Source organism: Perca flavescens, chromosome 16 (genome assembly GCF_004354835.1).
Source record: "Perca flavescens isolate YP-PL-M2 chromosome 16, PFLA_1.0, whole genome shotgun sequence".
NCBI classification, from domain to species: domain Eukaryota; kingdom Metazoa; phylum Chordata; class Actinopteri; order Perciformes; family Percidae; genus Perca; species Perca flavescens.
Window position 1 is genome coordinate 9505655 of NC_041346.1, and position 27598 is coordinate 9533252.

The 27598-nt window shown below is 41.3% G+C and overlaps 1 protein-coding gene across 1 annotated transcript; it reads left to right on the plus strand.

Annotated features, from left to right (window-relative positions):
• Positions 1 to 422: 422 nt before the first annotated feature.
• On the plus strand, positions 423 to 18288 carry bnip3lb (BCL2 interacting protein 3 like b). Its single transcript, XM_028601416.1, has 6 exons — positions 423 to 1008; positions 4954 to 5185; positions 10715 to 10793; positions 11227 to 11330; positions 15154 to 15303; positions 17237 to 18288. The coding sequence occupies exons 1-6, from the start codon at positions 951 to 953 to the stop codon at positions 17283 to 17285; spliced, it is 672 nt and encodes a 223-aa protein (XP_028457217.1). The 5' UTR covers positions 423 to 950; the 3' UTR covers positions 17286 to 18288.
• The last annotated feature ends 9310 nt before the right edge of the window (positions 18289 to 27598 follow it).

Here is a 27598-nt window from a genome sequence, read left to right on the forward strand (position 1 = left end):
ACAGTTCCGACTATATTGATGCCTCTAGTAATGTATAACTACTAATTTTAATCTATGATAGTGAAGATAATAAAGCAACTACTTTTTGCACCCTTGTGATTGCTTGATCGTTGTTGAGAATCTCATCAGTACTGTGCTCTGGTTTTATGCAATGTGATATCTACGTTGATGCCTCGGGTAACTGTGACAATCTGATCCTCAAAGTTGCTAAATTATAAACAAACACGGGACCAGCTGATTTCACTGATTAGAACACCTTCAAGCTGGAGAAGAGGCTCAGAAGTGCAGTGATCCATTCGTGTTCCTGCTGGTTTTTAATCATTCCAAATTGCGAGCGCCCGGCATTCCAGGTGTAGCCCAGCTGTAAATCTGTCCCTGATCTCACTGATGGGACATGATGAAAACCACCTGATCTGGTAGTTGACGACCACTACTGCAATTGGCTGACAGATTTGGGCACACATCTGCCTCGTGCCTCCCAACTGGTGCTGTGTACGTGAGCGCACGCACGCCTCCTCCCTTCATGGGCAAATTGAGCTAACAACAATCCCCACATGCCGCATTGATTTTAATTTGTACTTTCGATCAATAATTGATGCTAATAGTTCATGCATGCCGTAACCTGTGCGGGTGTTTTTTTTCACTGCTCGTTATGTAATTCCACTCCCTCTCCCTCTTTTGTTATCAACGGGACAGTTTGACGTCATCACCCAGCTCAGGGAAGGTCTGAGCAGCTCGCGGCTGCAGAGCTTCCATCCAGACCAGCCGACGGGCGAAAAACGAACTGCAGGCGGTGCTTTAGCTTAGCAAGCCGCTCTCTGATAAACTGGAGTAGCACTTGGGTCAGCTGTGCTATCGCACATCTGAATGTGTGCAGATAAGGTAGTGCGCGTTTCTGTTCTGACTTGAGTCTTTTATGCAACCCGCCCTGCTCACTAGGCACCACCACCATGTCCGTCGCTGCTAACACTACGTCCACAAACAACAACGGAGACTCCGGGCTAAACGGTAAGCTAAATGGTACCATCTTTCTGAACAGTAACAGCATGTCAGTGTGTCTTCTCTCCGAGGAACTTGTCGGGGTGCACGGCTGTATGTTTATAATAAATATATTGTGGGTTCTTAATCATTAAAGATAGTTTATTCTACCCGTTCATCTTTTTTTCTTTCGGGGGGAGACTTGAGAACGATTTGTTCTGTTTATTGACAGTGGTAGCGCCAATTGCGTTTCGACGGGCTTGACTGACAAGCAAGTAAGCCAATCAGCGATTCACGCTAAGGGGTGGAGATGGGTTTAATCTTTGTCAACAAGGCGATATGGAAGAAGTCATAACTGGCAATAAACAATGGGGTCAGAACGTTAGTTGCTGTACTTTGCACATACAAATATATTATTTCTTACGTGTATACCCTCCCTCATTCTTTTTATGTATTGCATTCACAGATACGTATAACGTTGGCATGATTCATTTTTACTGTCAAGTCAACTTTATTTGTCAATTTTGCAATATGTGCCAGACATACAGAGCAAGAGAGAAGATAAATATTTACAAATAAAGATTAAAAAAAGATAAGTAATATACAAATAAGATAAAGAAAAATAATATACAAAAAAAAAAAAAAGATAAGTAATATTTACAATACAGTAATACATTTTCAAATGTAAGGCAAAAACAAACCGTACAGAAAACTAACTTACTGAATCCCTTTTAAAAAGAATCCCTTTCAAAGTAATTAGGGATTTTAAAAATAAATTAACTAGGCCTACATTAGCACGTTCAATTCATCTTTACGTGTGTGGAAATGTATCACCCGAACATTCAGTTGTTGAAATGGGATACATGCAAGACCTCGACTTGTATAAGCCATAGAGACGTAAACAAAGGCGTGTTTATTACCCTGCTGCACTGACTCTGGGGCTTACTTGGAGAGCTTCTGTGGTTTAAAGTTTTACCACACTATGGGGGGGGGACAGACTTGATATGCTATTTCTGGCCACAGTGAGGGCACAGACGTTTTGGACATGAGGAACGAGGGGAAAGTGTTGCAGCACACTTCAGCTTAGGAGGGAGGCGGGTCAGGAATCATACTTTCCAGCCACTTTTCTTATTTTAAGAGACACATAGATTCTTTTCTTTTTAATTTTTATATAGGATTGGGTAGTCACCAGTGATGGATAGTTACCGTTGCTAGCATTTTGCTGGTGGATAATAATTGTTCTACCCTGGTTTACGACCGTAATTGTACATTCAACAGTACTTAGGCTATATCTCTATCTGTATAAGCCCAAAAGCAACTGTCTTGTTATTATGTCCAAGTCTGGTATCAGAACAGTCCACCTTTTTGTTTCTGCCTGTTATGCCAAAATATAGGAGAATACAAAAAAAACCCGCTCAAACATTTCAGAAGTGTCAGATATGTTTTATTTTATCTGGGGCCCCATAATCCCTGCTACCACAACATTAACCCGGCACTATTTTTTGATTAAACTTACTTTTTCATACTTGGCTGATAAACTTAGTGGTCACCATAGTTCATTATGAGTGAGCCAGAATAACTTAATTTATGAAGGATAAAATTCACAGAAGATTTTTGATTGGTGGCATTTATATTAGACTTGTAGTATACATGCTGAGACACAACTTCAGGGATCAATAAGACGTCACACTGATCAGAAGGAGAGACCAGCCGCGTGCTCTGTTATCTGAGACTGTTATTTTTGGGGTTTCCTGGAGCTCTCCCATCAGTCATTTTTATGTAAATACCTGGGATCTTCAGGCAAGAGGCCCTCCTCCCTCCTGTCTGCGCCCCAGAATCAGTAGATCAAACAGGTCACATCATGTCTGCTTCATCTAAACCCACCGCAACAGCTGATAAGTGCTCTTTGGCCAGAATGTTGGGAAGCTTCAGCTTTGCCATGGCCGTGTGGTTTTGGTCTACGACGCGGAGACAATGGGCTGTCACCAGCAGCTTGGCTCGCAGTCCGTTGTGTAATCCGCAGGATGAGTGTAAATGCTGAGTCGAAGCCTGATTTAGGGGGAGGGGTGCGTGCATCGTTTGGGTAGTGGGTATAACTGGCCTGATGCCTGAACTTTCCAATTCAGTCCTCCTGAAAGCTCATGCGACCATGGTGTTTACTTACCGTAGTGGCAGAAGGAGAAAGTTTTTTCAAAGCTGCACGATGAGTGATATTCCCTTCAAAATCATTACCCTTGCTAACCTTTTTAGTTGAAACCCACCTTTGACATGCTGTGCCTGCTCTCAGCTGACAGGCCATGGCAGAGTTCAGCTCACGTAACCAGGGGGGGGCGCGTCCCGTCACAGTCACGGCCAACAAGACACCACAGCACATACACGGGCAGGCATTTACTGCCCTTTCATCGCACAGCAGTAAATAGAGCTTTGCTCTTGAACTTCTCTGATTGACAGGCTCAGACTGTCTGTCTAGTTGTTCCTCCCCAGCGTAAGATCAGGAAAAATCACAGACGCAATTAACAACTTTAATGATTTTTGCAAATCCATTTAGATGTGCCACTTTTCTGCTTTCTGCATTCTGGCTCACCAGGACACTAAGAATTTAAAATAGCCACTATTAATTTTGTTGAACCTAGGTGCTTGTCCTACTATGACAAGTCAAACGCCTGTTGTAACTAACAGACAATATGTCAGAACTGTGTCACTCTGTGGATATGAAGAAAATACGACAAATCTTATCACTACACATAAAAATCAGTTTCTTCTGAGTATTCAATAAGAGGAAGGTGGGCATTTTACACAAAAGATTTAATGGATGCATGTCACAGCAGCGAAAGCACAGTTGCAATTAATGAAAAAATGGTTATATTTAATTTAGGTGTCAGTTTACGGGTCCAGTTATTGTGCATGTTTGCTCAGTGGCCTGGCTTACTGGGACACAAATGTAACCATCGTTATGACATTAGTTTTGCCTGTGCTTGTCCCGTTATGACAAGTCAAAATGTCTGACATATAAAAAAAAAGCCTTTTGGAAGCCCCTTGCTTACCCAAAGTGAAGTTATTTGTCAAAGCTTCTGATGTGCATATACAATCAAAAGCGCACAAAGCGAAAAGCGAATATCAGTGGCTGTACCAAAACAAGAAAAGCTAGGCAGTGCATTGTGCCTTGCTGTAGAGGCGCAGGCTATTATTCTGGGAATGTTACCAAAGGGGTGGTGGTATTCACCGAAATGAAAAAGGACACGTTAAATGACGCTTCCCATCTGCATACTTTATAATCTTATTGGCCAAGGTAAGCAAATAGACTGCTCCTCGGGGCATATCAGATCTTGCTGAGCAGGATATTGTATTATCCGTTTATTAACATGTCTTTACACTGGCTCTGTTTTCTCAGCCGATCCAGACACTTGTATCCGGTCATGCAATTCAAAATTGTATATTATCTGTTGTAACGCACTCATGCAGTCCAGCTCGTTTACATAAACTCAGTTAAAGCGCTACTTTGTAGAATAGTTGACTGCCATGCCAAATATTGAAGAGTTTGTGTAAGTAGCTTTTTTTTTTTTTTTTTTTTTTTTTTTTTTTTTAATGTAAAAGTAAGTTTTGCTTACGTTTTTAAATATCCTCTAATAATGGTTCTCTACCACAATAAGAATAATAGATCCTTTATTCTTATCCAAATTGCCTGGTATTATTTACAGCTCATTATTTTTAATGAGAAAGTCCAGGAATTAGTAAATCTGTTTATTTTTGGAATATTGAGATCAAGTGGGGGGAAAACTTTTTTTGCAACCTTGCGTAATACACTATGGTGGTCAGCGTTTTGTTGCAGCAGGAAATGAAACGTCTGAGTGCACTGGTGGGGGCATACAAACTGAAAAATACAACCTTAAACCAATCATTAAAAAAACCCAAACCGTGAGTATTCGCGGCACTAACAGAGGTGAGTGAATGAAAGTTGTCTGTTTGTTCTCCCAGGGTCCTGGGTGGAGCTGGGGATGAACAGAGGCACAGCCGGCGCGGCCCAGTCACCCTCCACAGATGGCCCGGCCCCGAGCCTGCTGCCCCTCCCTCAGGTGGAGGAAGAGGAGGCCATAGTCGGGGGGCTGGAGCACGTCCCGTCCTCGTCCTCCATCCACAATGGAGACATGGAGAAGATCCTGCTGGACGCCCAGCACGAGTCGAGCCGCAGCAACTCCTCCTGCGACAGGTAGTTGCTAAAGAGGACCTCCACCGATTTTACACGTCAAAATTTCAAGTAAAAAATGCACTGGGGGGTGTGGAGTTAGGAAGAAGTGGCTCAAAGCTACATTAACCGCTACTGGCACACAACACACCCTGAACCTCCGACCTATCTGTCCACCAACTTTTTAACAAGGTAGAAGAATGTGTGGAGCGAAGAAAAAAAATCCAATCTCTGGTTCTGCTTCGCAGAATGTGACAAACATGAATCCGACAATGTTCTAGGAGTGCAATGTTTAATTGGTGTAGTACTCTTTTTAGAATCCTCTGAAGGTATTTATTTTTATGCAGCTGCTGCCCTGCTGAAGGGTTCCTGAGAAGACACTGAGTCCCCAGTAACTCCAGAGCTGCTGTTGTAGTTGTACCTGTTATAGATTTTTTTTATGCAATTCAAACAGACTGCATAAATAACATGGTACACAAATGTAAGAAATTCTATAACTCTTACAAACTTACAAAATAAAGGTTTATCTTAACATTACATGCCAAAGGCACTGGAATTTCCACCATGATTGAAAAAAATTCAGTTTTGGGTTCATACAAGTCTGTGTTTATAGTTGTGGAAGATTTAGGGCATGTGGGGGAGTTTGGATCCTGTCTAATGTTCCTCTTCACTTTCACTCAGTTTAGAGGAGCCTGCTTCAGAAGTTACGTGTGATTTTAAACTAAATCTCCCCCATGCGGTATGCTGAGACGGTTATAATGCTTGGTTTGATGTAAAGCTTGTGGATGTTAAGAAACCTGTAGTTAGCATCTTGTTACCATAAATTAACAAAGCCAGTTTAAAGCTGTGGGGTTATAAAATTGGTAGTCTCGCATTGCCAGACCCTCCTCCACAGCGCTGCGGAGGAGGGTCTGGCTAGTCCACACAACATATATGAGGAGAGGAGAAATAAACGTGCTCTGATTTATTGGTATGTCTTTAAACCAATCGCAATCGTCTTCGGCCGGACGCAGGTCTGCTGCCTCTGCAAAATAGCCTCAGGAAGGAACTTGTTTTGGTGGAACATGTACACGTAGGGAGGTGAGCTCTGGAATTAAAATGGCTAATACATTTTACAAAAAAAAAAAAGGGCAATATAATTTGAATGTCTGTTCTAGCTTAGTGGATGTTTCTTAGTGGAGTTTGGAATGCCATCACAAAGCAAGCCAAAGGTGAGGGACATCTGGTGGAACCTCCGGCGGCGCCGGAACAATCGGGTAAATCAAACGTCGTCGATATAGACTGTGAAATTGGTAACTCAAAATGAAACCAAAAACTCTGTTCCCATTGCTGGTGTGCTTGTGAAATTGGACTCAAGGGATTAGCATGTAATCGCATGTAATCTTTAGGATACCAATGTCTTACCAGCAATCTAATGAGTGTTTACTGGTAACGCTCTGTGTAAGCTGTAGCTGAAATACATTTGGTCATAAAGGGAACTTGCAGTTCTACAGTTTTACAGTTGAAAATCATATTTAAAAAATACCATTTGCACTGTGTGTAATCAGCAGCTCATTTACATTCCATTCCAAATGTTTTCTTCACTTCCCTGTAATTTTAAACTGGACTGAACAGTGTCTTTCTGCAGCTTTTGTGTGTGTGTGTGCGGACATAAAATCTAAAGGAAGTCGTCTTTGTCCAGTCTTGCTCATTTAAAACAATCTGGGTGTTTTATTAAGTAAAATCTGTATAAAACCAGTAATTGTAGTATAGTTCAAATGTTGCGAAAACAGCAGTCTTGAGTAGCGTGAAATAAAACTTTTCAGCCAAATACTTCCATCTGCGAACCACGCAATAAAAGCTCACCGTAAGTCAAACTTTAAGTCGTTTTAATATTGGTCACATAGCTTCTAAAAACCCTCAACCCTTGATATTCCTGTAGGGAAACTGAAATTAGCCCATAAATCAGGAGTGGCTTCTCTTTCGTAACTGCGCTCTCAACATGCTGAGTCAGCTTTGACTCTGACTGGACAGCTGCTTAGGAGTTGAGTTGGCTTCTGGAAATAAAATGACGCCCTTTTCACAGCGTGCCGCTAGAAAAAACTCCTGACCCTTCAGTTCCCAGCCACATCATTGGGATTGTGTGCAATCGTGGAAGGCTGCTGCGATAAAGCACAGCTTATCAGAGAGCTGGGCAGTCAGCTGTCAGTGAGTCACCTGAGGATGTTTGTATCAACAAGCTGCTCCGAAATAAGTTGAAACGCAAACGTCAACATGACGCCGTCCTAACACTTTAAGAACAACTTAGGTGTCATATTACACAGATTGAATTAAGAAAATGTTTTCCTCTCCTGCCAAGACACACACACACTCCAGTAAACATGTCAGAGTACAGAAACAGCTCGGTGAAGGACTGGAAGACTGGAGTGAAACTTAATAATACAAAATGACTTGTCAATGTCATACATACTGGTTAGTAAGTATAACAAAGCAGGCCTGGTGCTCATGACATGTTACATTTATTATTACATTATTAATTCTTTTCATTTACTGGCTTTTCTTCCTAATTTCATAGTCTGTTAAATGTCAGGAAATAAAAAAAAGTACAAGTTTCCAGAGATACGTATGCCACAATTGTTTTGTTTTTTGAGCAACCACTAAAACTCTTAACATTTTGTAATGCAAAATGGCGAAAATGTGCCACTTAAAACCACTCTTATTGGATCATTTATATATATATATATATTTTTTTTTATTGATAAATTACTTAAATGGACAGTTCACCCCAGACTCAAAGATTTTTTCTCCTCCTACCTGCTATTTATCAGTGTAGATAGCAGAGATGTGGACTTGAGTCTTAGCTCGGACTCGAGTCATACAAACAGCTGACTTCAGACTTGACTCGGACTCGACCCAAAAGACTTCAGACTTGACTCGCAACTCGAGCTTCGAGACTCGTCAACAACCTGTTTTCATGCAATTATTGCTTTTTAAATCTAAATTTATTCATGTATTTCTAGTTTCTTTTATTGGCGCGTATACGTTGGGGAAACGTATGACGAGCTGCATGTCCCTTGTCCTTTGCCTTAATGTGCAACGTAACGCATGTGCTATGCCTATGTGCACGTACTCCCATATTAGTCCTCCCGGAGTTGTACCTTTTTTCATTAGTTTTTCTTTCAATAACTTCGTAAGCAGTGGCAGTAAGCCAACCGCTACATGCAAGGTTTGAGGCACCAAGATAAATGATGTTGGATCAACGTTGAACTTCATCAGGCATCTAAAAATGCACCCAGATAGGTCCGTCACTTCAGTCAGTAACAAGCTCACCATTGCAAAGTGTTGTGCTAATGCTGGGAACAGGCAAATTGTATCTTTAAAGTTGTATCCATATGATGTGACAGACTTGGGTTATTATTTCACCAGGTCCGAGGGCTAGAGGCGGATGGTAGCTACAGGACATGCTTTGAATTCATAAGTATTTAACAATACAGTGTTAGGGACACATGAGATGGCCAGACACTTGAGACTTGACTTGGACTCATGCCAAAAGACTTGAGACTTGACATGAACTTGCCCCTCAAAGACTTGAGACTTGACTTGGACTCAAGCTCAAAGATTTGAGACTCGACTTGGACATCCAAAAAATTACTTGTGAACATCTCTGGTAGATCTAGAGGTCTTGGTGGCTCTCCACTCTTTTTTTTTTTTTTTTTTTTTTGGGCATTTTAGGCCTTTAATTGACAGGACAGCTGAAGACGTGAAAGGTTAGAGAGAAGGGGCAATGACATAAGCAAAGGGCGAACCCGGGCCCGCTCTGTCGAGGAGTAATCCTCTATACATGGGCGCCCGCTCTACCAACTGAGCTATCTGGGCGCCCGGAACTATTTTCTTTCGACTGAACTACACCCGCCAACTGTATCCCCACACAGAAGGAAGCGTACTCATGGACAAGAGGCTCGTCCTTCTCTGCTGAGCTGTAACTATAGCTAACCGATACCGCTAGCTCACCTGAGCTAGCAAACGTTACAGCTCAGCCAAGGAGGATGCCATTAATGTTCACATCTCGCACTGTGGCGTACCTGTTGTAGTTCCATTATACAGGATAGAAGGCAGATATCTTTATGGCTGACATATCAAATGCTGGGCAACTCCCACCAAAACAATCTAGACTGATAAATAGCAGTACAGGTTGGAGGGAAGATTTGACTTTGGGGTAAACTATCCCTTTTTTAATAGTAGTTCGCTGAAGCACGGAAGGGAGGGGGAGGGAACGGGATGAGGAGGAGGGAGGGGCGAGCTAGTCTTGTTTTGTTTGACAATACTTTGAACGTCAACAAGAATAACGTCTCCCAACATCGCTTGGAGCACCTTTTTTTTTTAATAAGTACAAATATTGGGGATTAAAAATAGTTTAATTTCATGTTATATGTTCTTGGCGGTCTACTTGGTTTCTAACATCTTGTGACCATGTAGGAAAATGAGTGTTCTTCCTTTGACCTGTTATCGCTTGGACTTAATGTGTTTTGGTTAGTCAGTTGACCTATGGTTATTCAAAGCACTTGCTGAGGTCGCTTGTTTAATATCTTTTGTGCCCTGATTTGGACTGGTTCATAACGATCATGATAAATTTCATAACAATCTGACCACGATTGTTTTTGTGGTTTGTAGCCTATCCTCCCCTGGCTTGACTGAAAGCCGTGGTGAGCGCTCAGAGAACAAAGTGACACACAAAGCAGGGTTCAGTTCACAACGTTCTAAAGGTTTAATGAGACACACAGGGATATACACATTTCCTAACAATCACTCCATTCACTTCTATGACGTGTGGTAAGATAAGAAAGACACGGGATGGACCGAAAGATTGTCTCAAGGTTGGTTCAAACCGATAGATCTTGAGGGAAGAAAACAGTGTAACAATTAAATCCGTTGAGAGAGGCTTTTACACAATGGAATGTAACCTATTCACAACACTGTTTTGAGTGTTCTGCCACACCACTGAATCAATTACCTGTAGGGCTGGGTACCGAATTCAATACTTTTTAGGCACCGACCGAATTGCCTCTAAAGTATCGAGTGTTGAAAATGCCTCGTCATTCAATACCAAATTTCAATACCTAAGGAGAAAATCTCATCAGCGTCAGTGAGCCAATAAGCATGCAGATCTTCTTCTACCAAGATCTAATAATGCTGGTGATTGGCTGTCTAACGTTACACATCGTAGAGGCCACGCAGGAAAAAGTCTACGTTACACAGAGAGACGGGGTCACGTAGTAGGAACTGAACAATAAATACAAAGATTTGTGCCGTAATTTTATGAAATTGGTATCGGGGGGGGAAAAAAAAAAATGTATCGTTTAGGAACCGGTATCAAAGTCATGTTATTGGTATCTCTACCGTTATCAAATGTTTTGAACGATACCCAGCCCTACTTACCTGCTGGTCAATCAGAAACAAATCTTTTCCATTCCCATGGTATAAAGCCTGTCTCACCTGAGAATCTTCCAGGAGGAGGCCAAGTCCATAAGAAGCCCTGGTTTTGCTCTGATTTGTTGTTTCTGACTCTGCCCACAGCCCCCCGCGGCCCCACAGTCCCCAGGCTGACGGACAGATCATCTTTGACGTGGATGTGAGCGGCAGGAGAGACAGTCTAGTAAGCGCTTGTGTGCCCATCAGGTTCTCCATCAGTCTGTTGTCATGGCAACCACTGGCCCTGAAGTTGTGTGTGTGTGTGTGTGTGTGTGTGTGTGTGTGTGTGTGTGTGTGTGTGTGTGTGTGTGTGTGTGTGTGTGTGTGTGTGTGTGTGTGTGTGTGTGTGTGTGTGTGTGTGTGTGTGTGTGTGTTTTAATGACAACTGCTTTTAGTATCCATGGAGATGGCTGCCGCGCCCAGTGTGGATTTCTGTTTCTTTGGCACAGCAATTGTTGTCACTATTACTGTCACCCTTCTTCTTCTTCACCCTTTCTATACTGATTTGAAAATGAATCTCTATGTCCATGACACACACTGTCTTTAAAGAATGGCCATCATGGAAAATGGGCTGACGTAGCTAAAGTGTGTGTGTGTGTGTGTGTGTGTGTGTGTAGTCAGAAGAGGACGTCTTGGACAAGGAGAGGGATATGGACATCCTGATGAAGGACGCAGACTGGGTTGCTGACTGGTCTAGTAGACCGGAAAACATTCCCCCCAAGTAAGTCTTAACTTGGCAAACATCAACGCGAGGTTTCCATGGCAACTGAACACACACACAGCTGCTTGTTTGTCCAGAGAACGTGGTTAGTTATTATTGTAATAAAGTTGGTTAAAAGCACACGTGTAAAACCAGCTGCCAGAAATTGTGCACGGAACTGAACGGACAGCCTTTGGAGAGCTAACGCTTAATTGCTTTAAATCTACAAATCTGTATTTTTTATTTATTTTTTTTCCCCCCCTCAAAAATCTAAGCAATTCATATTTTGTCTTGTGAAGACAATCTTTGATTTAAAATCATCATGATTTTTACCCCTTTTATACAGTGAGGAAAATAAGTATTTGAACACCCTGCTATTTTGCAAGTTCTCCCACTTGGAAATCATGGAGGGGTCTGAAATTGTCATCGTAGGTGCATGTCCACTGTGAGAGACATAATCTAAAAAACAAAAATCCAGAAATCACAATATATGATTTTTAACTATTTATTTGTATGATACAGCTGCAAATACGTATTTGAACACCTGTATCAGCTAGAATTCTGACCCTCAAAGACCTGTTAGTCTGCCTTTTAAAATGTCCACCTCCACTCCATTTATTATCCTAAATTAGATGCACCGGTTTGAGGTTGTTAGCTGCATAAAGACACCTGTCCACCCCATACAATCAGTAAGAATCCAACTACTAACATGGCCAAGACCAAAGAGCTGTCCAAAGACACTAGAGACAAAATTGTACACCTCCACAAGGCTGGAAAGGGCTACGGGGAAATTGCCAAGCAGCTTGGTGAATAAAGGTCCACTGTTGGAGCAATCATTAGAAAATGGAAGAAGCTAAACATGACTCCCCCTCGGACTGGGGCTCCATGTAAGATCTCACCTCGTGGGGTCTCAATGATCCTAAGAAAGGTGAGAAATCAGCCCAGAACTACACGGGAGGAGCTGGTCAATGACCTGAAAAGAGCTGGGACCACCGTTTCCAAGGTTACTGTTGGTAATACACTAAGACGTCATGGTTTGAAATCATGCATGGCACGGAAGGTTCCCCTGCTTAAACCAGCAAATGTCAAGGCCCGTCTTAAGTTTGCAAATGACCATTTGGATGATCCAGAAGAGTCATGGGAGAAAGTAATGTGGTCAGATGAGACCAAAATAGAACTTTTTGGTCATAATTCCACTAACCGTGTTTGGAGGAAGAAGAATTATGAGTACCATCCCAAGAACACCATCCTTACTGTGAAGCATGGGGGTGGTAGCATCATGCTTTGGGGGGTGTTTTTCTGCACATGGGACAGGGCGACTGCACTGTATTACAGTTTTTTACAATTGCTTACACACTAAAATTAAAACTTTCCCACAATTAGCAAAACCTTACACTCAAGGAGCAAAACACTAGGCTAGATTAGCACAACTGTAAGCACATTGTCAGCTTCACACTTTTTGCAAAACATTACACACAGTGATTGCAAAACACTAAACACACTTTTGACACAGAAATTTATCATGATGTCACTTCCTTGCAATTTCAAAGCAAAGGCTTTCAAATGAACACACATGAACCAATTGGTTAAACACAGCCACCAGGTATGAAAACACATGACTGCTAAATTGTACACACACCAATCAGGTTTAAGCACTATATAAAATGCAGCAGGTAAGTTCACCTGCCTTCAACCAAAATGGAAGGAGTCAGAAAAAGAATGAGAGTGAGAGGGAGAATCCACAGAGGAGGAAAAGGAGGAAGAGGAAGAGGCCCAGCCAGAGGTAGAGGCACACTAGTGGACCATGTTGTGAACCACGGATTGATGCAGAGGGAGACTGGACTGAGAGTTCAGCCAAATCTTAGTAGATATACAGTGGCATCTGTCATAAGGACATTTAGACAAGGAAACGGGTAAAAGAAAATCTGTCTACAGTTACAGTATCAGCTGCTCATTGTATGCACCATATCAGCACCTGTGATACCCGTCCCTGTGACATGAGGATTGAGGGTCGAGAACGACAAGGAGGAAGGGGGCCCATATTCACGCGAGGGTTTACGATCTCTGGCCCCAGGCTCAGGTACCCCTCATTGAGGCCCCAGGCTCAGATACCCCTCACTGAGGCCATGGAGGATGCCTGTGACCAAGTCAACGCCGCAGCTTTGCAAGGATGGATTCGACATTCAATACGGTTCTTCCCACGTTGTCTTGCCAATGAGGATATCGCCTGTGATGTTGATGAAATTCGAGTATTTTCTGTACTTTTTTTTTTTTTTGTTTTGTCTTTTGTCATCTGTGATTGTAACTGGATAGAATATTTTAGGTTTGTTGTTAGTGGAGCTAACAGTGTTATGCACACTACTGTCGTAGAATGGAAACTGGGACATGTTTTGTTATTGATTCTCCATGTCGACTGATTTGGGTATATGGAGAGAAATAAATTATATTTCCTCAGTCTGCAGCATTGGTCTTGTGTAAGGTTTGGTGAACTTATTGTAAATTTCTCTGTGTAATTCATTTACAGTACTCTAATCACTGAGAAGTAGAATTGCTAAAAGTGTTTTAGGTTAGCAACAGCAGTGTGTATATGGTTAATGGGCCATGTATTGGGAGATTTTGGGGAACAACCTCCTTCCCTCAGTTAGAGCATTGAAGATGGGTCAAGGCTGGGTCTTCCAACACGACAATGACCTGAAGCACACAGCCAGGATAACCAAGGAGTGGCTCTGTAAGAAGCATATCAAGGTTCTGGCGTGGCCTAGCCAGTCTCCAGACCTAAACCCAATAGAGAATCTTTGGAGGGAGCTCAAACTCTCGGCGACAGCCCAGAAACCGGAGTGATCTAGAGAAGATCTGTGTGGAGGAGTGGGCCAAAATCCCTCCTGCAGTGTCTGCAAAGCTGGTGAAAAACTACAGGAAACGTTTGACCTCTGTACTTGCTAACAAAGGCTACTGTACCAAATATTAACATTAATTTTCTCAGGTGTTCAAAAACTTATTTGCAGCTGTATCATTGAAATAAATAGTTAAAAAAATCATACATTGTGATTTCTGGATTTTTTTTTTTTTTTTTTTTTTTTTTTAATTATGTCTCTCACAGTGGACATGCACCTACAATGACAATTTCAGACCCCTCCATGATTTCTAAGTGCAAAATAGCAGGGTGTTCAAATACTTATTTTCCTCACTGTATAAACGTTTCTTTAATGCCTCGCAGCCACGATTTCTGTTAGTGCACAATCATGTAACCTGTTGATTAACTTATTTCTGGTCATCCAGACATTAATTATGTCCTGGGTGTGTTTATTCTTTCAGATATAATTGTATACGCAACATAAATGTCAACAAAATAATTTAGATTTAGAAGTCCTTGTGCTGCACACACTTGTATACACAAATGTTACCCAATGAAATGATGTCATGGATTTCGGGACAATTCAGCCTAATTCTCCAAACATAGAACCTATAGCTTTTTTCATAGCCAGTCAGCTAAGGGCTAGCAGCAATAACCTGGAACAGGTGGGTTCTTTGTTTGTCAGTTTGCAACAGTATTACCATCATAATCAGCAGCCCTCTCTGTGCAGCCAAAGGCTCAAACATAAACGATATGGGACGAGACCAGGAATAAGAACAGGTTCCTCCTCTTCCATCTGCTCAAGCAGCAGCCACCATAACTGACTACTGAACTCCTCTAAAGATATAGCTCCTCTAATGATTCCTAAAGTATTTACTTCAAATTAAAGCTAACCCCCTCTCAAAATAAAAAAAAAAAAAAAAAAGATGTCTGGGTGACATATCTACCATGACAACTGTGCTGTGTCTAAAATGACTGTGATCTTTGCAGGGAGTTTCATTTCCGTCACCCTCGACGCTCCGTAACACTCAGCATGAGGAAGACCGGGGTCATGAAGAAAGGAGGAATCTTCTCCGCCGACTTCCTCAAAGTCTTCATCCCCTCGCTGCTACTATCGCACATCCTCGCTCTGGGGGTGGGGTAAGAAAAACACACCACAGATAACCTTTCCGATCACCGAGTGAACATTTAGCCTGGCCTAAGTAGTTTCATGAGAATGAATAGAAGTCATATCCACTTTGTTTTATCAGTGAACGATCAGCATGGCTTTTATGTTGATTATTTCAAGCTCTTTGCATTTTTATATTTATAAACCGTTTTTATTAAGCTTGTTTTATTTTTTTATTGTACATGAAGCCCCACTAGGGGGAGCTGTACGGCCGCAGACACGAGTCAGCCGTGTCCTCCCTGCCTTCGTATCTGTGTGCCAAACTGGCAGAGCAGCTGCTGGCTGAGAGGCTGCACACCTGCTATGTCTCCGTGAGCCCCGGCACTCCCAGCAGCACTTTCTGCTCACAATAACACGTGTTAAAATAATCCTGGCTCCTCAAATCAGATAATGTTACATCAAAGATACCTCCGACAGCAGGCTTTTCATGTACCTGATGTGGTATACTACGCAGTGGGTGTCATTAACAAACCTGTCATCATCACAACGTCTCTGTTAGCCATTCTGGAGTTTATACAGTTACATAAGTAGTCACTGCAGTGCTCTCACTGAACTCAGTTTGTGAAGTTTATGAGAAAAAGTGCTAATAGTTTTTATTATTGGTATATCTGTTAATTTGAATCCTTCACAGTCCTTCATATATGAGCTTTAAAGTTAACGTTTTTTTTTTACTTTATTTCTTCTTAAGAACTAATGATTAAAAGCACACCCAAACATTTTTTAAACTATTCTTTAATGGAACATTAAATTGTATGTTCATAATAAAACACTGACTATTAAATAAATTATCTTTTTCTCCAAAACTGCCCCAGGTTACAGCACCTTCTCTCACACACACACACACGCACAAATCTCAAAATAAGAAAAGGGCTCCAGGTTACTGGACAGAGCTTTTTTCTTATTTTCTTTTTTTTTTTTAACAAATAAAAATCCAACTGAAAATGAATTGCAGCCACTTCATCTCACATGTTGAGAGTCAACTATTTATTACCTAACTAAAACTATGTATTTCTATTAGGACTGCACAATGTATATATTTTTTTAATCGTCATCGTAATATGAACTTGCACAACAAACATATGGCGAAAGGCTGCAACATATCGCATAAGACACTACTTTTTTTTGTGTTTGTTGAAATATATATATATATATATATATATATATATATATATATATATATATATATATATATATATATATATAAAATAATATAATTCAATGTTTTCAATGTCAATTTGTCCATTAAAAGAATGTTGATAATGATTTCCTTTTTGATTTGTTTTAAATTAGCAATTAGATTTTCGCAGAATACTGAAAGCAGCAGAACTGAGTGTACTTTAATATCGCGTATTTTCCTCATCATGCAGCCCTATATCTATTTATTTATTTATTTATTTATACAAACCAATCAATATCTCTTTAAAAGAATGTAAAGGTGTGTGTGTATTATATTAACTCATGCGGCGAGCAGCGTCCATACAACTGACTACACACGAGGAGAGGGAGAGACTTCGCACTGTTAGCAGGTGTGTGTGTGTGTGTGTGTGTGTGTGTGTGTGTGTGTGTGTGTGTGTGTGTGTGTGTGACACAATAGTCGGTTACTATCTCTGCTGCTGCATGGGTAACCTATGTGTGTAACCATTGAAAGGTGAAGACAATGGATGTAACGTAGTCAGTGGAAAAGTAATTCCGGACTTAAGTTCAGGGTATAGACAAGAGGTTACGCTTTTCTGGAGACGTTCTTAGCTGTCGACGAGGAAATGCCTTGCATTTCAGGTCTAGTAAATACACCGCTGCAGTTGGATGTTTTTCACAGTGATAGTTTTGCCAGTCACAGTCCCATGCTGCAGCGAGGACGGTTTGTTGGATGGTGATATGTGTGTCTGTGTACCTTCTTCTCGACAGAGTCTACATTGGGAAGAGGCTGACCACGCCACCCGCCAGCTCCTTCTGAGCCTGAAACGGAAGAAAAAGTGCCTGAGAAGTGGCCACAAATTGTTGAAGAAAGTTTTGCTGTTGTGAGAAGAAAAAACGCCCGTGTCTTCTCCCTCTGTCCCGCCTGTCCCCCGCTTCCCCTCCTTGTCCCTGAGATATGACATGTTCTCAGGAGAAATGCATCTTTCCTCTCTCTCTCTCTCTCTCCCGTCCTTCCCCCACCCTTTATTTCATGATTGGCTGTTCTCTGACTCTCTGTAGATACCCCCCCCTCCTCCTGCCTTATATCCTTCACTCATTTATGTAAGCTTTTCAAAAAATGAATAAGGTCCCATATTTCCTTTTCCCCAGCGATTTGGGTTTCATGTTTTATAATGGGTGGGTTTTCAGGGAGGGTTGCAGCATCAAACCAAACTCTTCTACTACACACTACCCCTTGATCATCTGACAACAAGGGAGGACTGTCCAGTTTTAGAAATGACCACAGATTGTGCCACCTACATGAGTAGCCCAACACTCGGATCTCTAAAAGGATTCGACCAAATTCAGAGTCGGCTTCGCAAACTGGAATTGTAATCATGCCTTTTTGAAAGTAGCCATTTTGTTAATTTTTTTTTTAAATATAGTTTTTTGTATTGTTATTTTACAAAAGTGGTTTATTGAGAAGGTGTAACGATGAAAGGGGTTACCATAGTGGCCATCCTAAACCACAAACACTCGTGATTTGCACTGGGGAAGTCTCTGGCTTATAAAGAGAGATTTATGTGACTTTTCTGTGATAGAATCTATAGATATGAAAATCTATTCAATTCTGCATCCAAATGAATATTTTGCAAAGTGGCAATAACTGGAAACCAGAGTGTAGATGTGTGCTGTGGAGACAGGAAGCGCGTCCTCCTCAGTGTGTACACCAACAGTATTTTGTGGTTGGGCCTTGGGTAACGTCAGCCTGGTCCTACCAGACTCTGGGACATTTTATTTGTACAGAGAGTCTGGCCACTCTCCATTGACAAGTGTTAACTTCCTTGAAGGCGGGTACTCTGTTGAAGTTTAAAACTATTGGATCTGCCCAGAGCCACTCTGGATCTGCCATAACCAATCGCTAACGTTTGGTCGTGACGTCGGCTTAGCATCGGTAGCATTTGCCTTAGCCAACTCCTTCACCACTAACGGAGCGAGCTGGAAAATCTAACTTTTCCCGAACCCCGTGTGGAGGAGGGCCACAACATCATGGCCACCAACACAACTCAGCAATGATTGTTCTTGCTCGGGCTTTAACTTCTGGATATTCGGCAGCGTTGCCACAATGGGCCGAATGGCTTCACTCGCATCTTTCTCCGCCGCCATTACGGAACTACAACTCTAACTAGCGCACAACCTCAACGTCATCGTTCTCAGCCACTCCCTCTGTTCGCTGATTGGACCGGTAAAGATTGTCCGGAGAAAACCCGCGACTATACCGCAAACCCAGACTGAGTACTGAAGGAAAATTAAAATTGAGCGGCAGTACGTAGGAGGGCGGAGCCAGGCTAGTGTAACGCCACTGTACGGTCCAGAAATGTTCAGTGTCCACGTTGTTCTTCCAGTGAGCTTCCTGGTATGTCTGCCACATATTGTAGTGCTGGTTTGATCCTTACGGCTCATTTCCCACTTACTTTTACTCCAGATTGGGCTGGCTATGACACGCCACTGTGGTCCTATCCAAAAGGCTTCCGACCAAAAAGCTTAAAAACGTGAGATTTGAAATAAAGAGAACTTGCTTTGTTGACATTTGTTTCAAGGATGTTTGAGTACATTTATTTAAAAATTAAGGTATACTAAGCAGGATTTGGGCGAGCAAGCTAGAGAGTGAATGTAGAAAGGGAGTGGCACCAGCGAAAGGCGTCAATTGGGGGAATAACTCGTCATTTTCTGATTGTTTCACAGCGATCTGTGAAACAGAGATTCATCCTGTCGCTGCATGTGTGTCTGTGTCAGTTGAACAGCACGACGACATCGAGGTGACCGGGCTATTGGTTGGGCGTTACACACCCACTTGGGGCCCAAAGACTATGGTTGATGCCCAGAAACATCCCACACACAGCAAAATAAGAAGAGAGGGCAGATACAGACACCGCCACACACTTCTAGTGGGTCATAAGTCATGACTGAGAGGGATTATTTGTGTATTAGTCAATAAATTGTTTTTTTAGGAAAATGCTGCTTTATATAACTTTTTTTTTTTTTTTTTTTTTTACTATTTTATGAAACATGAGTTAAATATTAAGCTTGAAATCACTGACTTTGACTTTAAAGATATTGGTTGGATCAGGAGAATTGGTTTTAACGCCACTATCTTTGTTAAAAAATGTCCAGTGATGGCCAGCCCTGCTCTCTTAACACTCCAACACGTTTGCCAAAATTTCCACAGAAATACTTCATCAAGCTGCAGATGAAGGGAACTGATTCCAGGGTTTTGACAGGCAAAAGGTGGTCCTCAGTTTGACATTTGCAGATGTGCAGCGACTTCTAATCGACTGAAGGGAGGTTTACTACTTTAGGTGTAAACACCCAGGTACTTGGCTAGCATGTTCAGTAAGGTCCACAGCATGATTTAAAAAGCTTGATATCAGACATCGACTGTGGTCAGTTTTGTCCCAAGTGGACCTTCCACAGCCAGTCCTGGGTCAAGTAATATTTGATTTAGAAGTGAGGTTTTTTTTTCTGCTTTTTTATTTTTTAAACTACTTTGACAGATGTACAGGTTTGTTCTTATAGGATGACACATTGAGTTTCAGTTTTAAAGGTGAGCATTACACCGCCTGACGTTACTTTGTTGCCTTTTCAAAAAAATTATTTTATTATAACTTCCATTTCAATGTTATACTTCTCGGAGAGAAAAACTTAACTTAAAGAAGTAACTTCTATGAGACAATTTTTTAAATCAATGTATGTCATGACAAGATTTTAGTTTAGCGTTCGTCAACCCCACTTGAAGGCATAGATGTGAAAGTATCTGAAAAATCTACTTGAAGTTAAAGTAGAATTAGCCTCCTTTTTCTTTTCTTTTTTTTTAAAAATAAATAAAAGCTGCAAATGCTATTTCCCAGCAGGTCGACTCAGGACGCGTTACCTTTTAGTTTTCCCTCGTAAGACTCATTAACTACCAACAATGACTGGGGTTTTGTCTCTGTTTCAGCCACGGATTGTTCTTTCCTGTTTGGTTTGTTTCAAGTAGTCTGTTTTTAAGTTTGTTTGTTTTTTCCCCGTGATGTTGCAAAAAGATTGTGAACGCACAGAGCGGAAGTCAAGTTTTAAAGTGTGAAAATAGAACCTCTATTGTTGATGGCAGGACCTGATGTGAATATAGGAGCGTGAAGTGTGGAAAGAGACTTCCCTCAGGCTGTGATGGTCTAACAGTAGTTATTGTAATAATTTGCTTTGATTTTCTTTTTCCCCATTACATTGGAAGAATTGATAAAACATTTTGTCATTAAAAATGACCTGAATGAAGCTTTTCACTGAGTGTGTTTAATACTTCAGTCATTTAAAGAGGCATTATTATTACTGAATAGCTTAATATGATTAGTATCACAACGGGGAATGTAACCACTCTAGTAAATCATTGGGTATGTAAAAACTAAAAAGAAAAATGTTTCGCTAAATGCTGCTTTTAATTTTTGAAATTGAATTACCTTGAAATCAACTTTACTTTTTTTTTTTTTTTTTTTTTGATGCATAAATGTATCACGCACACAGAGAATGGACCCACAAATGCACAACTCAGGTACGTAAAATACAATGTTATATTAGCAAGTTAATAAAGCAAGGCAACTGTCCAGTAAACGGCAGGCAAAAGGGAAATCCGGGAAAACAGGAAATGGTCAAAATCCAAGGGAATACAGGAACTCAGGATAACAGGACACAGGGAAAATGGCTTGAAGGCTGAACACAGGGAAGCAGACAATCTCGCACTGGGGTAAGGGGAAGACAGAACTTAAATACACAAGACGGGAGACAATGAGACACGGGTTTAACACATTAGGGCAGGGACAGGTAATCGCACAGGTGGGAAAATGCACAACAGGAAGTCAAACAAGAACACAAGGGAGAACGGAGAACCTACAAAATAAAACAAAATATGAACTAAATTAAAAACCGACACTTGACACAGGGACAAAACATGACAAAATGTGTAATCTAAGGCCTTAAACTGATTTATTCTGATTAATCTATAAAATAAATTATAAATGTTTGTGTCATTTGACCAGCAGGCCAAGAAATATATCCAGTATTCAATTTGCTATGATATGAAACTGTTAGAAGCAACCAAATCTCAAACTTATCGAATCAGCGTTGCCACAGAAGACCTTTAAAGTGGGCAGAAAAATAGAAATATTAACATTTTATAATTTACAACTGGCAAAGTCCATCTGCTGAGGAAGAGTTTAAGTAAGCGGGTACAAATGTAATGCCCAAAATATGGTTTACATTTTGCATAACCATCATCATTTGCAAGTGCCTTGTGTTGATTGTAAAAACCGTGTCTTGAATGAAGTGTTTTTCCGTCTCCTTGGTTCCACACCCTGTCGCCCTCAGCAGCTGCCACACGTCCCAACCGATGTTCCGGCCGGGATTCAAGGCCACAGCAGCAGAAACACCTAGCTGAGACCTGACTCATCATCGGGCCTCTCAGGTGATCTCAAGACCTTTCTGAACTGGCTGGAAACTCCTACGAGCTCTGCTTGACACTTGCAGTATGAAGACACTCAGGACATTTTGCAGCTGGGGTGAAGAGACGCAGAGCTTGCCTTTTAATATTAAAAGTATTTATTAGGCAATGGATTGCTAAAATCAATTACATTTAGGTTGCAATCTTTGCAAATGATGCATTGTAATGGCTCTTAACCCTTGTGTTGACTTAGGGTCAAATTGATCCGTTTTCAATTTATGTTTTATATCCGAAGATATGGGACGTAGAAATAAGCGCTGAAAATGTAAAGAATAACAATTTTACAATTTAAAACGTTGGAAAAAGGAAGAAAGAAAGCAAAAACAAAATAGGCATCAAAAACGTATTTGTTGGGTGTGAGACTGTCTTCTCTTGTTTGTTCAACGCTTCTCCTGTCAAATACAGAACTTCTAGAAGTGTCAAGTTTATCTTCGCAGAACCTGCCCCCATTAACCCTTTGACCTAGACCTGGATGTTTTAGCTGCTTGAAACCAGAGCAGGGAGACACCACGTCCGCGCTGACTACACTATTTGAAGCTGCTCAATAAGGCCACACACAGTGCTTCTGTTTCTCCCAACAGTGCGTGTGCTGTACAGAGCTGCCGGGGGGGAAGCACTGCACTCCAGTGGCAGACACTCTGCAGTGCTGACTGTCACTGGCGCCTTCTCTTATTTCCTTAAAAATGTTTTCCCACAATTAACATGAACTTCGTTTTTCTCCCATATGTTCTTGCATGTATTGATGTTGCAAAAATGTCAGTGCCATACATCAGCATTAAAACACTAAGTCATGTGGGAAGCCATCTTCCTCCACATCCTTATTTAAATAGTATAAGTGTGAAGAATACGGGTGGTAAACATTTGGATTGGGGCCTTATATTAAGGATGATAGAACTCCATCCCATATGAAGAACATCTACTTAGTTGATGTGCTTTTTTCCCTTTTCTGCTGCTTTATGAAGCTTTAAGTATAATTCTTCTTTCATCACCACAATGTCTTAGTGGTTACACTTAGAGTTGTTTGCAAGTTTTCCTACCTCGGCTGATCCTCCCAGCTAAGGGTTAAGACCCCCATCTATAATTCTCCCTCTCTGAATAAATAGTAGCCATTAGATTTTACTCGCCAAAGTAGATTTATTCAAATCAAGCATCTGCACATTGTTCACTTGTGCTGTCATTTCTGATTGAAATATACTTCTGGTCCTCCACATTGAGAGAGAAAGGGTGTACTTTATATCCCACAACATTTCTTTGATGACTATTTATTTCACAGATAGCATACAAAACATATCCTGAGCTTATGAATTTCTTATACAGTAAAAATAATATATAAATAGTATATACTGTATATTCCAGACTGTTGTTTTTGTGCTTGCCGGTGCTGTAAAAACATACATAGGACGAGAGAATAAAATTAGACAAAGCATCAGGCAGGTATGCTTACTAGCTTTCTTGCCGAGAGTCAAATGAGAGATTTGTAAGGGGAGAAAGGCGAGCATCATGCAAAGTAGGACATGCAAAACAGAGGCAATTAATACACAGCAATGTTAAGCAGACAATCAGGACAAGCAGTTAAAGCAGGGGTGTCAAACTCATTTTCCCAGAAGGCCACACTGGAAAAATGTTGTTATTGCATGTCACTTTTTTTTTATTTTTACTTTTTTTTCACTTTTTTCCTCATTTTTGTTGCGACATTTTTGTGGCTTTCTCAGACATTTGTCACTTTTTTATAATTTTTTTTACCTTTTTTCAACATTTTTGTACGCTTTTTGTTGCATTTTTGTTGACATGAAGCCCTACAAAATCCATCAAAAGAATTCCTTGAATAGCCTGAATATGAAAACTCTCTCTCTGCTTCTGGGGAAAGTTCTGAGTCTCAGAGTCGGCAAATCTGCCCAAATTCTGCTTTGAATGTCAGGTAATTGCAGTTTAAAAATCACTTTCCTGTGTTTTTGGTGTGGCGCACAACTAGGCGGACCCAAATTTATTGTGAACCCAAATTGATATATGGGCCGGATCTAAATCTGCAGCGGGCCGGATTTGGCCCGCGGGCCTTGAGTTTTTAGCTTTAACTCACATGTCGACACATGTGAGTTAAAGGATGACAACCTAAAACCACATTCAATTTTCTAGAAGAAAAAAACAGAAAGGAAGCAATCTGACAAACAGTGAACAGTGAACCGAGACGGCAAGCATGCCGCTTTAGAGGTTCTGAGAGATTTACCTCCTGACAGAGCCAGGCTAGGTTTCCTCCTGCTTCCAGTCTTTATGCTAAGCTAACTTAACTGGCTGCTGGTTCCAGCTACATATTAACCATACAGACATGAGAGTGGTATTTGTCCTCTCATCTAACTCTCAACAAGAAACCGAAATATTTCCTTAAATGTTGAACTTTTCCTTTTAAGAGTTTGAATTATACTTTTTAGTTGTGCAAAGAGGTTCCATTAAACTGATCAGTGTTCTTTATTAAACAGATCCAGAGGCAGGTGAAGCTCCTTGGTATTCTCATTCGAACACACATGCAGATAAAATGGTAAAACAACGATATTGAGACATTAATTGATGGCAGAGCATTGAGTCAAATATACAGTCAGACTGAATGGAAGAAATCATCTAGAAAATCTCAAACTTTATGTTAAATTGATTCAGGTTAATGTGACGATATATGCATAATCCAAATGGCCATTTCAGTTAACCTGATTAATACAATAGATTTAAATGTCAAAAGTTCACATAAATCCAAGTTTAAAAACAAACAAACGGATAAAACTGTTATGTCACTGGTGTGTGACACACACACACACACACACACACACACACACACACAAGCACACACTCACACTCCTGAGTCCTGCTTCCTCCTCAACAATGCCTCCTCCGCTCCTCCTCCATCTTCCCTATATGGAACCTCAGGACACCTGTTCCCAGCCAATCCAGACACAGTGAGACACGTAGCTCCTCCCACTGCAGCTGATGGCGTTACCATGGGTTACAGGGTGGTGGCCAGCTCCATCCCCATCCCTCTGGTGAGGAGACTTTCCTCCCCGTCTCCACTCCAATGCAGCAGCTTTCACTGCCGGATAAAGGCACACTGTGTGATCAAGTGAGACGAAGAAATCACAATCTTGACACTCCATCAATAATTAGTAATAATCCAGAGTGCTCGTGGGCCAGATTAGCTTCTTTGGGTGCTGTGTTTGCAAATCGAAACAGCTGTCGTAAATGTGAAACATCAGCTGTGTTCATGCTTTATTTAGAAAGTCAGCTGATCAAACGGCGCAGCACAAATTGCAGACACATGGAGCCATAAAATATAGAAAAACTACTTCTAGTCATTTATATTTATTTATGAAACAATGTCAGTGGCATGAAGCGTGTGACAGAAATGTCGTTCCCTGTTGGCAGGCAGGCTTGTTTTGCCTCTTCTCACTTCCACTTGTCTACAAGGAACAAACGTTCCCACTCAAATCACTTCATCCGCCCAAAAGAAGTCAGCCCGGTGACACAGCAGCCATGTCGCTTAGTTCCTTCACACAAAATGAAATTATTTGACTGGCTATACGCAAAGAAGTTTTTTTTGTTCGGACAGGGTTACAGACGGACAGCAGGCGTGAAACTAAGAGAAAGTCTGCGGCCATGCTAGCAGCATTGGAAGGTATGCTAACATCAACACGCTAGCATACTGTGTGCACTGCTGCAGCGACAATGCTGACACGCTGATGTTTAGCTTGTAATGTTAGTGCTAATGCGAGTTTAGCATGTTAGCGTGCCAACATTTGTGAAGCAGGGGGTTGATGCATAGACTGTATAAGTGAAGCCAAACATCTTGATCTCCCTCTGGTGTCTGGCTGCATTATAGGTCATAAATCCCGCCACCTCCATGTTAGCAGATGGGACATGGGCCAAATCTCAAAAAAAAAAAAAAAAAAAATCAAAGTACAAAGGTCAAATAATTTTTGTCATTTTAGGTAGTTCTTATCATGCTGATGTTTGTTTAAGTGTTCATTTTTCTAATAAGTTTAGTTTTTATTAGTTATTTTTTTGCAATAAAAACCGTGGGAAAGTCACGATTGACAGCTGTGACTTGCGATTGGTCAAGCGGGTGTATGGGCGGTACTTCAATACAATAGTCACTGGGGGCCCACAGCTCATTTTTGGCCCCAGGGCCCTGGAGAGTGTTAATCCAGCTGTGTTCAGGGAGGAAAACGAAGGTGCAACTTTTCTCGGTTTCGGCTTCTTTTGGAACACTAGCACCGGCTTTGTGATGCATGCTGATCCATGTCTAGTTCTTCCAGGTTTGGATCCGTATTCCTGCTTAATCCAGCAAACATTAAACTGGCTTCATACAGATAGCTGCGTAAACTGAACTGAACAGAGCCAGTAATCTAATCCAATAAGCAGTTCCACCATGTTTTAATGAGGAGCGGCCCATTAGAGAGTCCACTCATGCTGCTGATCTCACTACATGTCCTACATCTGTTCTGGATGCCAGGACCGTGCCCTTCCTGGCCGGAGAGACCAGACTCTCTCTGCCTCTTCCAACTGTTTATCGGGCATGCTGCCAACTTTCCCCTCTAATTATCTAACACCCCCCACCCCCCTCCGGTCTCTGCTCTCAGCGGGCAACATTTTTTTTGGTGTGGAACAACAGCTAGAGCACTGTCTCAGCCGTTGGGTGTGGCTGCACCTTCAACATTTTCACTTTTCAGAATCCACCTCTGACATTCAGACTATCGGCCTCTCCTGCAGAGATGACCACACACACACACACACACACACACACACACACACACACAGCCCTCTGGGAGAGGAAATAGTAGCAGCAAAGCCATTTGCTGCCCACCACGTTGTTATGGAAACTGAGTCGGCATGGACTGAAATGTTTTTTCCACGGCCACTTGTGCAGGAGAGGTTTTGTGTGTTACAACGCGAGTCAGGAATGAACAATGTGTGTGTTAGAGTAAGCTGTTGCTGCCTCTTATTGATCACCATGCACCACTGATTTATTTATGCCTCACAGCCATCTATTCTCCGCGAGGCTCAACCAACAATGGAGACATGTCCGTTACAATCCATAATTAATGCAGAAAATGATTCTTCAAAAGGCTATCTAACTTTCCTGTGAGCAACATGGTAAGTTGATGAACGTAGATCTACATGTGTAGGATATACTAGTTGCCATGGCTCTTTTCCTGTGACTACATGGTGAGTTCATGTATTGGCCTACTTGAATTGTGGCCCTCTAATACGAGTTTCCACAACTAATGATATGCATAAAATCTCTGCTACGATAATGAAATGCACAGGTCCCAGTGGTTTAGTAATAATAATAATAATAATAATAATAATAATAATAATAATAATACATTTTATTTATATTGCACTTTACATTTCAACAATCTCAAAGTGCTAAAGAGCATAATAATAATACATTTTACTTTAAAAAAATATAAATATCAAGGTTAATAAAATAGGAGAAAAACCTATAAAATACATTTACTAAAAAGCTTTCTTGAAAAGATATGTTTTGAGGTTTTGTTTAAAAACATCTGTAGATTGTGGGGCCCTCAGGTGTTCATGGAGGGCGTTCCACAGCCTCGGAGCACCTTGTCTTGGTAACC